The 18,488-nt window shown below is 41.4% G+C and overlaps 1 protein-coding gene across 1 annotated transcript in view; it reads right to left on the reverse strand.

Annotated features, from left to right (window-relative positions):
* Positions 1–18,488, reverse strand: part of LOC147690227 (exocyst complex component 3-like) — a 378,556-nt gene that overhangs the window by 137,316 nt on the left and 222,752 nt on the right. Inside the window, exon 4 of the mRNA XM_086936655.1 lies at positions 9,103–9,207. Coding sequence (XP_086792781.1) covers positions 9,103–9,207 — 105 coding nt within the window. The remainder of the gene's footprint in view (positions 1–9,102; positions 9,208–18,488) is intronic.

The following is an 18,488-nucleotide window of genomic DNA, read 5'->3' on the forward strand; positions in this document are numbered from 1 at the left end:
GGGGTGTTTTTAGGTTTTAGGGCAGGGTTTGGGTTTTGGGGTACAGGGGTGTTTTTAGGTTTTAGGGCAGGGTTTGGGTTTTGGGGTACAGGGGTGTTTTTAGGTTTTAGGGCAAGGTTTGGGTTTTGGGGTACAGGGGTGTTTTTAGGTTTTAGGGCAGGGTTTGGGTTTTGGGGTACAGGGGTGTTTTTAGGTTTTAGGGCAGGGTTTGGGTTTTGGGGTACAGGGGTGTTTTTAGGTTTTAGGGCAAGGTTTGGGTTTTGGGGTACAGGGGTGTTTTTAGGTTTTAGGGCAGGGTTTGGGTTTTGGGGTACAGGGGTGTTTTTTGGTTTTAGGGCAGGGTTTGGGTTTTGGGGTACAGGGGTGTTTTTAGGTTTTAGGGCAGGGTTTGGGTTTTGGGGTACAGGGGTTTGTGTTTTGGGTTAATTAAATTATATTTACCATTTTTAAATTAATTAAAATATATTTAATAAATTAAATTAATTTTATTTCATTAATTACATTTTTAAATTAAATTAATTAAATTAAATACATTATTTCAATTAATTTAATTTAATATCAATTATAAAAATATGTACATTAAGTTAATTTTATTATTTTAATTAAATTAAAGTATTCCCATTTTTTATTAAAATTACATTTATTAAATAGATATTATTTTATTAAATTAAATTAATGGCTATTTTAAAATGTATTTTATTTAAATTAATTAAATTAAATTAATTAAATTAACTTAATAACATTTTAAAAAGGTATACTTACCTATACTTACGATGTAATGCCATGCGTTGTAATACCATCTGCTATGTAATGCCATGCGTTGTAATGGCATCCGATGTAATGGATCCTGCGTTGTAAAAATTCAGTTGTAACGGAATGCGACGTAAAAATCCGCGTTGTACTGACACCAATCCCTTCTAGTGCTATGTCGATGCCAAGGGCCATCCAGTGGCAAGAGCAGGTGGTGCCAATATGGGAGAAGCCTGTTTTAAATTTGTTATCTTGTAAGAAGATGGCTGGCATGTTGCGTACCTGAAGTCCAATTGGGATAATATCTGCTCTCAGATATTCTGTCAGCATACATGTGTGTAGCTCTGTGCAGATGCGGGTTTTTTTAGTCTCTCAAGTGCAGTCAGTTTTTCACTAGCCAAGTCTGTAGGGGCCCTAGTAGCTGTTGCTGGAGTGTGAAAAAGTGATGGGCCCCTAAGTATTCTCTCTGTATATGTTGAAATTGTTGGTGTAGACATTCCTTACTTAATAATTTGGTTTTTGTAGTTTACCTCTAGGGTTTGATGGGTGAACACCCGTATTATTCTAGGATAGTACATTTTCCCCATTCATGGTCATTTGGTTTCACTTGCAGTCCTTCCACTGTCCATGGCACAAGTTTGATAGCACCCCCATGCCCAGCAACAGAAACTGGTAAAGCAAAAGGCGGGGAGGGTCTGAAGAAGCCGTCTGAGAGTCCCACAAAGCAGTCTGGGAATGTGAAGTAGGTTTTACTTGGCCATTCACAAAGACATTTGGGTCTTCTTGCAACTGAATTGTGGATGAATGCAATCTAGCCCAAATCTGTCACCAGAGGCAGGCAATGTAACATAAATACCATTGCCAATATTGGCAGACTTCTAAGAGAGTCAGCTTATGTCCGATGTAGCCAGAGAGTATGTATTACCCAGCCTGAATTCACGTGTCAGTTTTGGTGGAGGAGGCAACACCCTTGCTACTCTTGGGGGAAGTGGTCAAAGGTGCTTCCATTTTAATACGTATCTTGGAGGCATTGAGTAGTAATGCTCTATGATCCAGGGCAATTAGACCTTCGTTAATTTTACTGTTAGCAAATATTACGCAAATATGATGAAAGCTATCATGCTTGCTACTTTAACACCTGGCTACTGCAATTTCATCCCTAATTATCATTCTACAGTTACAAATTTTGCCTAGCCAGTGAATGTTTTTATTGATTAATGCGTCTTCATTTCCGATAAACCTTGGGTTCAATTTAGGAGCATTTGTCAAAAAACTATAATCACCCATGTGTCCGCTAGCACTATTCTTACTCTGTGCATAGGGGTGCAAGACTAACCCCCTTCTCCTCAATGTTTTGGAACCAAGGACTAGTCCATCTGGTTTCAATAGATCATCAAACAAGGGACTCAGGAGTATGGGGTTTCTAAATGCCTGTGTTTGGTGAGTGCTCTTATCCTCCCTCTTTTGTTCACAACCCATGCAATGAGACATTGTTTTACAACTAAAATTGAGAACCCTTGGGGTATTGGGATTGGTGGACAGGGCCAAGGGGTGGTCAACACTGCCTGTTCCAACTGGGACATGTGGGACACAAAGCACATATGAGTCGAATTCCACTGGATTGCTGTACCTAGATAAACCAGACCTCCATATCTAGTTTAAATTATCCAGTAGTGATATCAGTTTGTCCACCTTCTCTGCCAGGGTCTGTGTAAAGAAGGTGACAGCTTTCCTTAGCTCATCTATCTCTTCCCTCAGGGACATCAACTTTGCCTCATTTGTACTACCCACTAGGGGCTGATTTGAACACAATACCGAGGCACTTAGGACTGGGTGACCTATAGTGGGGTGATCTTCTTGCAGATGTAAAGGTGTAAATCTATTTGTGCACTCAACATTGACCAAAAATGGGCCTTGGTTAGATTTTGCCTCTCCCCACACCAGGATGTACCTTGTCCAACAGAACACTTGATGATGGCCCAATATCAATTTTATGGACAGGCGATCCAGGGGCCTGAATCTTACTCAAATTAGGAAGCGGTTTAGTTAAATAAGATTTTATGTCTGTGCACTTTAGTAATTTTTGGTGGATCCCCCATATCCTTCTCAGACAGCAGGCCCTCAATTTCCATACTTAAAACCTCGATGTCATCAAGGGTAAATTTTCTGAGGCATGCTTTGTTTGCTTTTTTACTTTCCCAGTCTCACCAGCATTGTCCACTGCCTTATGTTTCCCCATTACCTCCTTGTTTCAGAAGCAAAAGAACACAGCCAGAAATATTTGAGCAGGTACCACAGGTAGACTCCTATATAACTATCAGAATATTTTAGGGGGGTTTTAGGGCCACTTCACACAATGACAAAAGTTAACACAAAGCAGACACAGTATCCCAGGATAGCTGAACAGATTTAAATAGCACAGATTTCACTTCAGTAGGGGTTTTGTGTGTACTTAACAATTGACCCTTAGGCAAACCCTAATGGCCAGAACTGTATCAAGGGTTTCAAACGTGTCTTAGAGGCTAGTGGTTATGCTCCCAAACAGAAACAAAATCTTTTGATGAATTCAAAATGAACTATGGGGATATCACTGCCTTAGTAGAGGGTAGGACCAATACAGTTGCAACAGACCTATGTGGCAAAACAAGTAGCCATTGAATGCACAGAGTCCGTCACCAAGGACAGAGTACAGCAAGTTTTAAGGGAAACAGTACTTTTTCCAGGGGGCCATGAGGGGTGGCCTAGCACAGCCTCATCCGGGTTCTGATGGCCAAAGATGGGCCTGCCCCTGGCCTAGGCAGTGCCATAATGTGCCACACGCATGTACCACACTATGGTGCAAAGGCTCTGCATTTCTTAACCCAATGGCGTGCTGTTTAAGGCTCCAACTACAGGGGGGTAGAGCAGTTTGGGACCTGGAGGCCTGCCCCCTCAATGTGTGCGTCCTGCGTTGCGGTGCAAGGGGGCTGAATTTATGCACCCAATGGTGCACTGGTTAAGGCCCCGACTCCGGAGAGTACAGCACCTGGAGTCCTGTCCCCTCGATATGCATGTCTCTGGTATTCTTTATGAATACTGTTTAGCTTCTCTAAATTTCCCTGCATTTGTGTTAAAAACAGCATTACCAGCAGACACTTGACTAGAAATTGCATATCAGTAAATTTTGCACTTGTAGGTTATAGCCACTACCAGGCTCAAATAATTTCCATTCATATCGCAAGTCTGTATCCCTCTCAAAGACAAAAATAAACTGTGTTGGAGAAATAAATTGAAAACCCTTCTCTATAGAATTTGCACTTCCAGTCACTGGAAATACTTACAATATACAGGGGAAATACTTTTACTCATGATTAATTTGAAAATTCTTGGGCCGAGGCTGTAAATGATTATGAATGCCATTTTGGGAATCTCACTTCAAGCTAACACCACAAAACAGACATATGTTTTGCCAGTCAATGTTGCTAAAAATAAAGTTAACGTCTTCTGTATTGAGGACCATGAATCATCAAAAGAGGTGGTTGAAAGCTCTGATGGCACAACACAATTAGGACTGTCTAATCACCTCCGAAGGACCGGTTCCTGTACTGAGATTCTGCTACACCGATGGGAGGAACTCAACAGAGGCACAACAGATGTCTCCACAGGAGCTGGAGTGGAAGTTGTGAATATTAAAGGGACAGGAGAACAAAGTACCGGTGAATGATCCACAGACAGTACAACCAACCCAAGACACAGCTCATGACATTACCATTAATCTCTATTTTTCTGTATCTAAAATGACACACAGGGGACCTCATGCTGTGACATTGACTAGCAATCAGATTCACAATACATGGCAGGAATGATTATCAGTCTGCTAAAGAACTTATGTCAAAATGTATATTCACATATATAGGTAATTCAGCACCTATATACCAATAATATTCTTAGTGTGCTATGAGTCACAAAGAACATGCTGCACAGCCATTTGTACCTGTGCAAAGCCTACAACAGAAGCACATGGTAATAAACAACAATTTACACACCCCTTTCCTTTCAGCCTCTTACTTTTGGTCAACCAGTATCTATGACACCCATGGTCTACTTATCAGGAGTCTGAAAAACATAGGAGGAGTCTGAAAAACATAGGTAGAGAGGGCAAAGGCAGAAGCCATGATGTCTGTTGGCCAGGCCATCTATAAGGTACGCACAATGATCACCGAACAAAGTAGACATTTTCAATCGACTCATGCTTTGGATGGAGAAAGTATGCACCATGGAAATTAGACCTTCAGTACGACATGCAGTAAATACTTTGACCAGCAACAACGTCACAATCATGAGGTACATGGCAGATTGCTACATCATCATATGGAACAACCTGGCCACACTGACCACAACCAATAAAACATAGGAGCAAAACCATTCCTTGATTGCATAATCTGTGCAGAAGACAGACGTTCAACCTCCATTCAGCGCTCAATATCTGTTACACTTGAGTCACTGCCCATCCCAGGGATCTCTTACCAAAAGAGAAGGGATATCTTACCAAAAAATATTAAACACTGGCAAAGCCAATAGTTCCCCTCCGACATGGGAACACTGACCAATTGGCTTTTTTCCCACATGGCCATCATGCATGTGCATGCACAGAAAAAAGAAAAACCATTCCGCATGGCTGCTGTGTATAAAAGTCTTTTTTTTTTTAATCGTTCCAAGATGGCTGTCAAGCGTGCACATGCAGAAGCCTTCCAAAATGGCTGTGGCGTGTATGTACATATGCACCACTGCCATTTTGGATGCTTTTGCTTTAAAACCATTACAAAATGGCTGCAGTGTTTGTTCATCAACACACCATCTTGGATTTTTTAAAGCAAATAAAGGTCACCAAGATGGCTGACAGGTCTATGCACGTATGAATTGCTTTAAGTAAAAACACTCCAAGATGGCCACTGTCCAGTTTCAAGCATGCTGCCAATCTTTCAGTACTTTTTCCTATAGCAAAGCATTGCAAGATGGCTGCCATGTGTAAGGCACCCCATCACCAGCAGAAGGATACAAATCATACAATCAAACAACAGTGTGATCAAAATGATCATTGGGTGGAACAAACACAAGAATATGGAGGAAATTGCAGGGAACCGTGGTAGACAAGGAAATCATTAACCCACAAGGAAAGGGCACACCGAAAGCCCATTCTAAATTTGTTCAAAAGGTCTGTTACCACCAGGCAGATAAATCTATGTGTAGGTGAAACCTAAAAAGTGATTCTACCACCGAGTGACTATACAGCTTGGAGTGCTTGTGTTAGAAAATAAGGAGAATTTGTTGTCTGGTCCATGGATTGTTGGTGTTACAGTGGGCAAAGGAGGATTCAGTCTCAGTTCATGTTTGGAGAGCATAATTGCCTGATCGTTAAGGCACTGTTGTCACTGTGATGGCCTGGAATGTTGTTGAGAACAGAATTGGCCTGTGATTCAGGTAGAGCATTGTCTTTCGCTGGCATATGAACTCTGTGTTTTACAATAATGCTGTACAACACTGACCAAAGCACAAAGAACTAGCACACCTTCTACATGTATACAATAGTGTCCCTCGAAAGATGTGTCACTACTCTCCATACCACATTCCTGCCCTTAATGTGTGCTTCATTGCGTTGTGTTGTATATATCGTTAATTGTTTAATTAAGTAATTAGAACCAAATGCCAGGTTTTTAATGGATACTTAAAGTCACCTCCAAAATGCATAAAAAGAAGTGACAAAAAATGATCAACATGCTGCAGGCATGTTTAATCTCTGCACTACCACATGGTACAACATTGGGATGCCCTGGTCATTCTTCTTGTTTTTGTTTCATTGATGCAACAGGACATGCTGTGGAAATTGCTGGTACAATATTTGAGGATTTCCTATCCAAGAGGGCATTCTCTGTTCATCACATACCTCCTCATTATCTCAAGAATTTGACTGTTGTAATTATGCCAGAATCATAAGCCCTTCCAGGGAAACCAGGGAAGACACAGGTAAGCAACAGATCAGCGTTAGAGATTATTTCTTCAATACGGAAGTAATGGCGTTTCTATAATGATGTATGTTCTCTTGTCTTCACTGGTACAATTTGGACTTGAGTACTCTACACTGCACCTATTACACAGGGAATTTGTGTGCAATGATGTAATAACAGGTGTTTGCTGTTGCAACTTAACTGTGGTCTTCTGTGAACTATAGCAAATTTGACATATGTGTAACAGGGTAGCCATCACGTGTTAGGCTGTATGAGGCATGTAGCTGCAAGATATTTAAGTGCCACGGCATTGTGGAATCATGCAGTGACGGATTAGAGCTGCACAGAGATCAACTTCAACATTGGTGGAGCTGTAGCTTTCAGTGATGGGGGGGGGGGGTGATTTTCACCTCAATTAGTAGGAGCATGTAGGGTATGATGTACATATCAAATCGGTAGGTTTCACACTCAGAGTCAGAGTTTATAATCTTGTTACTCTGGATTGTGCTATGCACCTCCTTTGAGCTTTGCGTGAGTTCTGTTCCTATTTCTTGTTATTGTTATTGTTATTGTTAATTTGGATTTGTAACGCGCCCAATCACCTACAGGTCTCTAAGCGCTCGGAAATCGATGTTATTACAATAACTTGGCTCAACACATCAGAGAGACACAGCTACCAGTTTACATTGCGCTCAGAACTTTACCAAACAGCAGTGTTTTCAACGATTTTCTGAACTTGATTTCTATTGCTGCCTTTCCAAAATAGCAGTTATGACTATGAGTGAGCCTGTTAATGTTAATTTCATTTGTTCTGCAGACATCTGATTTACTGTATGTGTTTGATTGGCATAAAGTCTTGGACATACTTATGTAGGTTTTCGCCTGGTTCAATCCTTCTTTAATCATGCCGTTTTTTCCACATGCCGTCTTTACAAGTGCCAGAACTTCCTTCACTGGTTCACTGGGGTATCACCCATGCTGATGATTACAGGTCCCCAAATTTCTAGCTCAAACACAGGCTAGTTTCAGGAAAGGACCGAGCCCTAGACAACATTATCACAATTAATGCATCTGACTTTGGTCCAGTAGTGACAAGAATACAATTGATGTTGTTTAGAAATAAAAGCTATGCTGCTAACGAAGGCCTACTAATCTCTGATCAATTTCATAGCTCCGCTTCAGAGTCCCAAAGTTTTCTTCATCCAACCCTAAAAATATAAAGCGGTGAATGCGCATATTAAACAGCTACAGTATAAAATACAATCAAGAAAAACTTAAACTTCTCCCAAAAAATGACAACAAATTCTCTCTGGCACAGTGTTGTATACGTTCTGTGCACGGATGTGTCCAGTAGATTACCTTTCCACTACTGCTGATATTTTGCTTTCGAAAATGTACTCGTATATTCCATAGTTAGTCAGATTATCTAAACTGGGCTGTGCAAATGTGCAATTAAATATGTATTTTTGATTGATTGCCTCACTATTGTATACAGATCATATTTTGGCGTTATGGGGCTTCTGCTTTCAGTTTAGTCTTAATAACGGTAAAGATCTGCCGAAAAATACATTTGAGCATGGAGAATTACATCAGATACTGAACACCTGAAGAGGTCAGACAGATAATCGGACGTCATAACACTGATAACATTCTATCCTTCCCTTGCGTGCCTTAATGCCTACTCTGTCCACGAGGGTGGAGTTATAAAGTTGTTCCTTTCCCAGAACCTCTTGTCTGTACCAGGCGTGCCTAAGTGTCTTGGCATCAAAATAATTACAATGGGGATAAAATGGAAATATTTTCAAAGTATTCATATCGAATTTGTACAAATAGAAAGTGCTTGATTCGCTTTTATTGATCGAGAGTTGGATGTTTCACGAAAAATTAACAAAGCATTGACAGTACATAAAAGAGTTCTCCTTTAGTGCTGCCTCTCAGAATCATAAATGCTTTTGTCAACAAGCCCCTAAGTACGCGTGTTATCTACTCAAAACATCGGACCGCCACCATCTTGGCACAGGGAGTTTTAGCAATAGCTCTGCGGTTGGTACCCATCATCAGCCGGACCCAATCTACTGACATTAGCAGCAATTTGGCCTGGCAGCACATCATGGCAAACCTCTGGTTTGCACAATGAACAAAACTGCCGATGGAGTGTTCATAGGGAAATATAATGTACGGAAGGCACAAATGATATATGTGCTATATAATATCTGGGAACAAGAACATTGTAAGCCAAGATTTGCAGACTCAGTGGCCCATACCCTGCACCCTGTTTCAGTAGTAAAGAAGGCATATGCTGGTCGTGTTAGGAAAGGAAATCAACATGTTTAAATATTAAGTAAAACAAAGTAAACATTGACTGTACCTGAAATATCTCCAGAAAGATTTCAGAGCCTTTTCCAACTGTCTGATTATGCAATGTACTTAACTCGCTACCAAGTACTCTGTTCAAACGATCTCTTCTCCAGTCCTGGGTACAACATATAGAAAACAATAGTGTTATGTGGTTTTTAAACCCCCCCTTCCTCCTCAATCCATGCCTGTAAATGTAAATCGACTATTTAATTTAATTTGTTGGAGGGGTACCATCTTTTAATTATTTAGTCAGTCATAGTTATGTTATTATTTCATTTTCTGTTTTGGACTTCAACTTTAACAATATTAACAAAACCAATGTACAAGCTTTTTGTTGAAAGAAATTAAGGAGAGGACCAATGGAACTCAGGTGACACCCCTTGATCATAAGGAACCTGCAGAGGAACTAAGGGGGTCATTATGATGGTGTGAGGATCACCACCGCCCAACCGGGGGTTGCGATCCGCCCGCCATAACTCTCCGCTCGGCCGGAGAGTTATGGCGGTGGTACCTTGGCGGACTGAAAGTCTGTCCACTGCATTTCCGTCGGTCAGCCATCATCACTATTGCCGGCCGGGCGGAACTCAGGCATTATATGGTGCCATCCATATCAAGATGCCTAGCAGTGAAGGCCTTTCCATGGCGATGCCGCCATGGAAAGGCATGCAGGAATTGCTCTGAGGGGCCCCTTGCGGGCCCCAGGGGGATGGGTGGCTGCACTTGGGGGGGTCCCCATGGCAGGCACCGCGCGGTGCCTGCCACATTGTGTATGGCAATGCACAACCTGTATTCCTGGCATTGTGGAGGGTGCTGCTCACAGCAGCACCCACCGCAATGTTGAAAATACGGGATGTGAGTGCCAGGGTGGCAGTCGCATCCTAATTGGTGGTAAGGAACAGCTGCACCGCTGGTGGCCGGTCCCTACACTGCTAGGGTGGCCATCCTAATGGGGCCCTAAGTCCATTCACTAACCAGTGGGAAACCAGAGCCACAAGCCCTGACAACATGGCCACACTCATGGGGTACACTGCTTGGGACTGGCAGAAAACTTCACAGTTCTAATTCAACAAATTCTATAACATGACATAAATATGCACATAGTAGTAGAACATAAAGCTACTTAAAATACATCTTGAACTCTCAAAAACGAAAATGATGTTGAACATTTTGGCTGCTAGCCTTCTGAACTAAGGAGCCCATTAGGATGGCGGGCGGATTGGCCCCGCCAAGCTGGCGGTAGCCACTGCCAGCCTGGCGGGGGCATTCTGCCCGCCATCCGCACCTAAATTACCCCGCCATATTAGGATGGCGGGGGTGACAGAAAGACCGTCCGCTGCTTTTCCGCCCCGGTCGCTAGGCGACCGGGGCGGAAAAGGTTCAATATGGTGGCGGTGCCTAATAGACACCGCCCGCCATATTATGATGGGCTTGTTTAGATGCCTTTCCGCAGCGCCGATGCCGCCACGGAAATGCATGCAGTCTTCACTCTAGGGGCCCCCTGCGGGCCCCCAGAGTGAAGAAGAGGTGGGGGGTGCACACGGGGGGTACCTGTTGTACCCCCTGCATTTGCATAAACAAAGCAGCAGGCACCACGCGGTTCCTGACGCTTTGTCTATGCAAATGCATTAATGCATTTTTAGCATTGTGGTGGGCGGTGCTGAGAGCGCTGCCCGCCACAATGCTAAAAATGCAGGATGTGCCCGCCACTGTGGCGGGCACATCCTAATACCCTCCACGGGACCCTGCCCTTATGGTTGGCGGTCCCAAACCCCGGTAGGATGACGGGCGAACAAAGTCCGCCCGTCATCCTAATAGACCCCTAAATGTATTTGAAAGATTAAACCATTAGGCGATTGATGTTGCTTTACAATAACGGAAATCAGTCAAGAGCAACATGCCTATAATTCCAGAAAACTGCCTCATATGAAGAATCGGAGGAACTGTAGAAACCACCTTAGAAATCTTGCTTTAAATTTTAAAAAAGAATGTCACCGCACCTCAGAAAAAGCCTTGATCATTTGGTTTATAAAAAATCTTACTCCCCTTAGGGCATGTCAGAATTTATACAAAAACAATATTGTAGTTTTACTATGGATACATATCACCAAGGGGACCAAGAAGCTTATTTCTCCTTCATATGTGCTTTATTATTGATCCCCTGAATTCACATCAACACAATATTCCAGCATTTCCCTTTTCTCCCGTCCTGGTGAGGCACACTGAAAATCTTCCCTCATGAGTGAATTGTAAAACATACCTACATGTTCCTGCTCTAGGGAGGCTGCTGTGGGCATGACGTTAATATGGTGTCAGAAAAAAATTGTCTAACACAAATATCTTGAAAACAATATCATGACAAGAATGTTGTGGTAGGGAAATTAAAAAAGTTAATTAAACTTGAAAACAATAGTAAAAATATTTTTAGGTAAATTCATGTTATGTATTTGGTTGACTGACAGAATTCTGATGTCACTAATATCGCCCTACAAAACTATCAACATCAAAATATCAGCCACAAAAATATCGACATCCTATACTTAGTGAATGACAAAAAAACAAAAAAATCGATGTCACTAATATTGTTGTAAAAAAAATAGTTTTTTTATATAAACATAAATAATACATATTAAATATATTTAAAAGTAACAGTAATATAATAAAAATTGCATGTATTTTATTAATTTAAGAAAATATGACTATTATACTTATTTAAAAAAATAATTAAACAAATATATATCGATAGCTATAATTAATTATATATGTAATTTTAAAATATTACTAAACAAATAATTTTAAATTATGTGATCATTTAATAATTGTTTTAAATAAATATATATGTATATATACACATCCAATTAATATAACGCATTACAAAAATAACAATATATTTACAAATAAAAAATATTAAAAAATTAATTTACATAACAAATGACATATTAAAAAACGTTACTAACTGAAATATTATAAATTTAACAACGCAAAATATAATAATGTTAATTTAATTAACAAAAATGAAACTGTAAAATTCCACAAATTATACATAAACTCAAGAAAAGTGCAAATTACTATTCCCACTACAATAAATGCAACAGTAGGGAAAGTGTTGGATTGGGGCGTGGTAAAATTTACTATTCGCACTCCAGTCCGTGCAACAGTATGGAAAGTGTTGCATTGTGGAGGGTAAAGTGTACTATTCCCACTCCAGTAAGTGCAACAGTAGGGAATGTTTTGGATTATGGAGGACTAAAATTTACTATTCCCACTCAAGTCAGGGCAATAGTAGGGAAAGTGTCAGATTGCTTATTGAGTTAAACTTACTATTCCCACTCCACACATTACAAAGGTAGGGAAAGTATTGGATTGTGGAGTGGTAAAATGTACAATTCCCACTCCAATCAGCGAAACAATAGGGAAGGTGTTTGATTGCGGAGGGGTAAAATTTACTATTCCCACCGCAGTCAGTGCAACAGTAGGAAAAGTGTTAGATAAAAAAAAAATTAAATAAAATGTTTAAATATTTCAATAGAAAATTATATCATGTGATTTTATTCTAAAAATAAACAAATTGCAAAATAATTACATTCTTTATTATATATGAACACAAATATTATAATTACAATTAAAATACCAAACTATATTCTCAAAATAATAACAAATAAATACGATACAAAAATAAATACAAAAAAGCACAACACAATTAACACCATAACATAACAAAAACCACAATTTCTTAAAATATTAAAATATTTTTACATTTAGTAACTTCCTACGCTATACCTATACAAATTACACAACACACACCTAAAATATATCTATTAAATTATATTAATGCATTTTAAATAATCAATTATCAATTAAAATATTAATAATAACTACCTAATAGTAAATTAATTATATTTAATTTCCTACCCACCCTTAATCCTTACAAAACAAACAACCCACAACTAATATTAGAATTTTAAAAAGTTAATTGAATAATTTACATTACATAATTAATTATCAATTAACAATTGATAATAATTAATGAATAGACAATAAATTATATTTAATTAACTCCCCGCCCTTTACCCCTACAAATAAAACAACTGACACCTAATATATAACACAAACGACATCTTAATTACACAAAGGTACATTATTATCAATTAAATATTTTTTGTAAATTAACTGAAACTACACAAAACAAATAAATACATTTAGTACACAATTTACATATTTAATTATCAGTTAAATCATTATAATAATAAATAATTATTAGCTAATTATAATTAATTTACTTCAAACCCTATACCCCTACAAAACCCACAACTTGCACCTAAAACTTACATTTAAAAAAAATGTAATTATACAATTAGCATAAATAATGATCAATTAAATCATTAATATTTGTTAAAAACAAATTATTAATTAATTATAATTCATCTACTTCCCACCCTGCACCCATATAAACCCCACAACCAGAAATAGTACTCAAAATGACAAAAAATATTAAATTAAATTTAAAAAGTACAAACAATTTGCAAACTATATTAAAAAACATTAACAACATTTATACAATCACTTGATCTGCATCTGCCAGATCCTTTAAGGAGCTAATTTCCCTCCTGCTAGCAGCTGACAATTACAGCGATTTTGGCATTTACACTACCGTGCAGCCGACAGCTCCTCGTGGCCGTGGCATCCAAAAGTCAGCGTCATGTCACGCGGAAGCGGATGCAACATGGATGGGAGGGGTCGACAGTGTCTTAGCAGCGGAACTTGCGTGATCCACCCACCTCATCCTTCATTAAGATTCATGTCCTGCCAGGGCATTCAAGTGACTTAACTATCACACAACCCATTCAAAATTGTCAAGTACTATCTAGGTAAACTTCGCCAACTACTGTATTAAAAAGCACATATTAACCAAGGTGTTAGAACTGGGGGTCTCTAGTTGGCAGAGGTAGGTACCACTGTCCAAGTAGGGACCCTTGCTTCTAGTCAGGGTAAGGAGGAAACCCTCTGAGATAACCCCTGCTCACCCTCTAGGTAGCTTGGTACGAGCAGTCAAGGCTAATCAGAAGGCAATGTGTAAAGTATTTGTACCAACACTTACAGTAACACAGTGAAAACACCACAAACTGACTCCACAACAGTTTAGAAAAATAAAGGTATTTAATCTAAACTACACAAGACCAAAACGACAAAAATCCAACATACACAGTTCAAGAATATGGTTGCAAAAGAGTTCTTTAGGTTGCGATCAAATAATCCACAGTTGCGTGAAAAGTTCACAGTTGCATCACGTTTAGTCGACAATACCTTTAGTTGCGACAAAGTTCCAAAAGCAGAAGCTGGTGCGGTGGAAAACAAGCAATGTATTGCTTCTGAGACCTTGGGGAGGCGATGCGACACCCCCGCTGCAGCAGCGGGCGTGTTGCGACAAATCCGGTCTGTATGGGGAGGAAGGCCACTTGTATGGATTCCGGTGCGTAGGTTCCGTAGGAAGTTTGTTCTTGCAAAGGCACGATGCGACGATCTCGAAGGGGCTGCGACGATCTCCGGGGCGACAATGTGTGATCCAGCGGCGATCTCTCTCTCGCAGCTCCTTCGATGCGATGATCTGCGACGATGTTCACAGCGAAGTGATGCGGTCCACAAGCAAGCGGTGCGGCGTTCTCACCCGGCGACGACAGGCTCTGCAACGACACTCGCAGCGATGGTGATCTTCCCGCAATCGAAGGATGCACCGTCTTTGGCAGCAGCAACAGGCGCTCCGACGATCTCGACCTCCGTAGCGGCGGGAATTTCTTCGCAATGTCGGGGATGCACTCCGCAGCGAGCGATGCAATAACTTTTCAGTTGCAAAAGTCTCTCAATCTTAGTTTCCAGCTTCCCAGCACAGGTACAACTTCCAGAGGCACCACAACTGGCCCAAGCACTCTAGGAAGGACAGAACTCTCTCAGCAGAGTTCAGGGAAGCTGGGTGTGAAGTCCTTTTGTTCCTGGGACTTTGAAAACAGGGAGCCAGCTCTTCTCAGGCCCATGGAGATTCCTTCAAGACACGGGACACAGCACAACAGCAAAGTCTTTCCCCTCTCCTTGGCAGCAAAGCAACAGCAGGTCAGTCCAGCAGAGCAACAGCAGGACAGTCTTCCTTCTTCAGATTCAGCTTTCTCATTGGCAGAGGTTCCTTCTTGATTCCAGGATGATCTAATTTTCTGTTGTCAGGGGTCCTGTACTTATACCCCTAAAAGTCTTTGTTCTCTTTGTGCAAGTGGGCCCTGAGCCTGGTCTGAACCAGTTTTGGGTACTCCTTGAGCACTTTGTTTTTCTGGCTTCTCCTTTCCTTTCAGAGTAAGGGGCAGGGTCGTCAGCCGCCCAACAGGAGGTGGAGCCAGCATTGTGGAAGGCAGGCACAGCCCTATTTAGGCCCAGGTGCTATCTCCTCCCACCACTCAAGTTGCAAATGCAGTCATTCAGCCTAGGGCTGACTCAGCCAGCCTCCTGGGGAACCCCCAGCCCCTGTCACTCTCAAACCAGACAGTCAATGCACAAACAGGCCAACGCACACAGAAAGGTCAGACAAGAGAACAGCGACTTCCTAAAAGTGCTGTTCTCAAACACAGGATTTAAAAACAACCTTTCCTAAAAGATGTGTTATTAAATTCTGAGTTCAGGGATACCAGACTTTTATGTCCTATCTTGTTCCTATTGGAAGATATGCTGGTAGCCACTGTGGCCAGCATCCCCCATGTTAGCCTATGGAGCAAGTTAGCCTTACAATAGTGAAAAATGAAAATGCCTGTAATTCACTACCAGAGCATGTCACCTGCACCAGTATATGCTCTACCTTTCACATACACTGCACCCTGCCCAGGGGGGTACCTTGGGCCTTCCATAAGGGTGACCAATGTGCACAAAAAGGGAAGGGTTAGGCCTGGTCAGTGTTGACACTGACCAGGAGGATATGGCAGTTCACAGACTGCACACAGGCACTGCGGTGGCAGGCCTGAGACACCATTTTAGGGCTACTCCTGTGGGTGACACAATAAGTGCTGCAGGCCCACTAGTAGAATTTGTCATCACCAGCCCTGGCACACCCAGTGCACTTTACTAGGGACTTCATGGTGATACAAATATGCCAATCATGTATATCCAATCATAATAACAATTTACACAGGGAGCACTTCCACTCTCACACTGATCAGCAGTGGCAGAGTGTCCAAAGCATCTAAACCAGCAAAAACGAAATCCAGCACAGCATCACAAATACAGGAGGTAGAGGCAAAAAGATAGGGGTAACCACGTCAAAGATGCCAGGTCTAACACAAGGCCATTGAGAAAAAACATTTTTCAACACCATAAATACCTCATTGTTGTATATTTGCAGATATATCAGCCTCAGCAGCTCGTCGTTGAAAAGAGTTTGTATAAATGCTATATTTGTTTAAAGTGCAGGGTGCTCAAGATACTATTGCACCACAATCTAAGTTCAATGTCTTGGTTAAAGGGAAGTTTCATATGTTCAGTAACTTAGCAGAGGCTCAGGAGCTCCTGCAGAAGATCTCTAATTGATTTGAAACATGATTTGTGCATATGCAGCTATTTTGAGGAGCCGGGCTAGGCCCTTAATGTTGATGATGTTGTCAGGGTATGCTCTGTGTTAGGAGGGCCAAATCCCATTCGGCCCAAGTGGTTTTGATTAGGGTGCTGGAGGTTGGGGAAGGAGGGTCATGTGTACACCATTGTGCATCTACTTGGCAACCCATGTGGGTTGATGCAACGAGATGGGCAGTGTGGGCGATTCCACTCTCACAGGGCTCAGAGGGTCTCTGGGGCACGTGGGGAGGCTTGGTGGGCACAGGGAGGGGGGAGCACTCATAGCAAAATGAACAGAATCACTATAAATCATGAATGTTTAGCCACAGGTCATATAGGACAGTCACTAATGAGAAAAAGGAATGTAATGGGTCTTAAAGCCAGAATTATCTCCTGCAATGTTAATGACATGACAAATAGGCAGAAGTATGGGGGACTGATTAGATGGTTCACCTCTTTTTTTTCCAGAAGTTCTATTTCTACAGGAGACCCATCTTAAAAGTAACTTCCCAGAACCTTTTATTTCTAGTATTATTCAAAAGCTTATTTTAATTCAGCAGGCCTAGCAGTAAGGGGAGTTGCAGTTTACCTAGGCAGATGGCTGGACTGGCCAGTTTCTCAAGTTATCAGAGATCCACAGAGAAGGTTGATATGGCTAAAACTAGTGGAAATGGTAATACTCTAAATGTGGTCAACTATTATGCCCAGTTTTTGATTAAGCAGATTCATTAAGACAGATATACAATATTGCTATGGGAGCAGTTGGTCCAAAAATTCTAGGGGGTGACTTTAACTTTATCCAGGATTTGGTATGGTATACATCTAAAAACAATTGGAGCCGAAAACTGAAAAAGGGGTGGATGCCCGGAAACAAGAATTTCAACTAATCAATCCATGTTGCAGTGATTGTTTGGGTATGTCACAATATACTTGCTGCTCGCACCGCTTTCCTTCAGCTTCCTGTATAATTTTTTAATTTACTGTTGCTTAAATGGGTGACACAGATATTTGTGTTAACTAATTTTCCGATCATTCTTTGGTCACTATTATAGTGTAGTTTGATACAACTAGAAGGGAAAGGTCCAGGTGGCAACTGGTTTGGAACCTTCTTACTAAACAAGAATAGTTTATCACGCTGCTGCACACTGAAACGCCGCCCGTGATTTTAAAACGCTGCTCTGGCACCTGTTTGTTGTTGGGAAAGTATCAGTCATTCTAAGGGACTTCTGATTTTTAGTTGTTATAACTCTGTGGGATCGCCTGATATAGCGGGCTTGTGAATTTTTTAAACTGCTCCTTGCACATTTACTTTTCCGCATTGCTTGCACATTAAAATTGAATTTCATAACTCACCATTTGGGTGAGCCTTGCGCTGTCTCGGCTCCCGACCGCCATCTTGGGTGAGGGACCAGGGACTCCTAGACGCTTCCAAGACGCCATCTTGGTTAGCGCACTAGTGTTGCAGGGATTCCTGCCAAACACTATTTAAAGACCCGGAATGCACATGCGCAGCGCACACGCGCAGCGGGCTCACCGGAGAAGTGCCAGAGGCAAGCCCGTCTGCGCCCCTCCGCTCCACGACGGGCCCAGGGGCCAGGACCCCTACTCAACTCCATATCTATCCCGGTGAGACCCTTCTGGCCCTAAGAACTGTCGACGAGGTGCTAGATAGCACTACGCTAGCCAGGCTACGAGAAGAGTCACTACTGCGGGGAATGAAAGAACTCACACTAGCTCAGAAACAGCCCCATACTCATACGATCCAGGGTCTAAAAGTAGCTGTGCTAAATGCACGATCTTTGCAAAAGCACCATA

Source organism: Lissotriton vulgaris, chromosome 9 (assembly GCF_964263255.1).
Source record: "Lissotriton vulgaris chromosome 9, aLisVul1.2, whole genome shotgun sequence".
NCBI lineage: Eukaryota > Metazoa > Chordata > Amphibia > Caudata > Salamandridae > Lissotriton > Lissotriton vulgaris.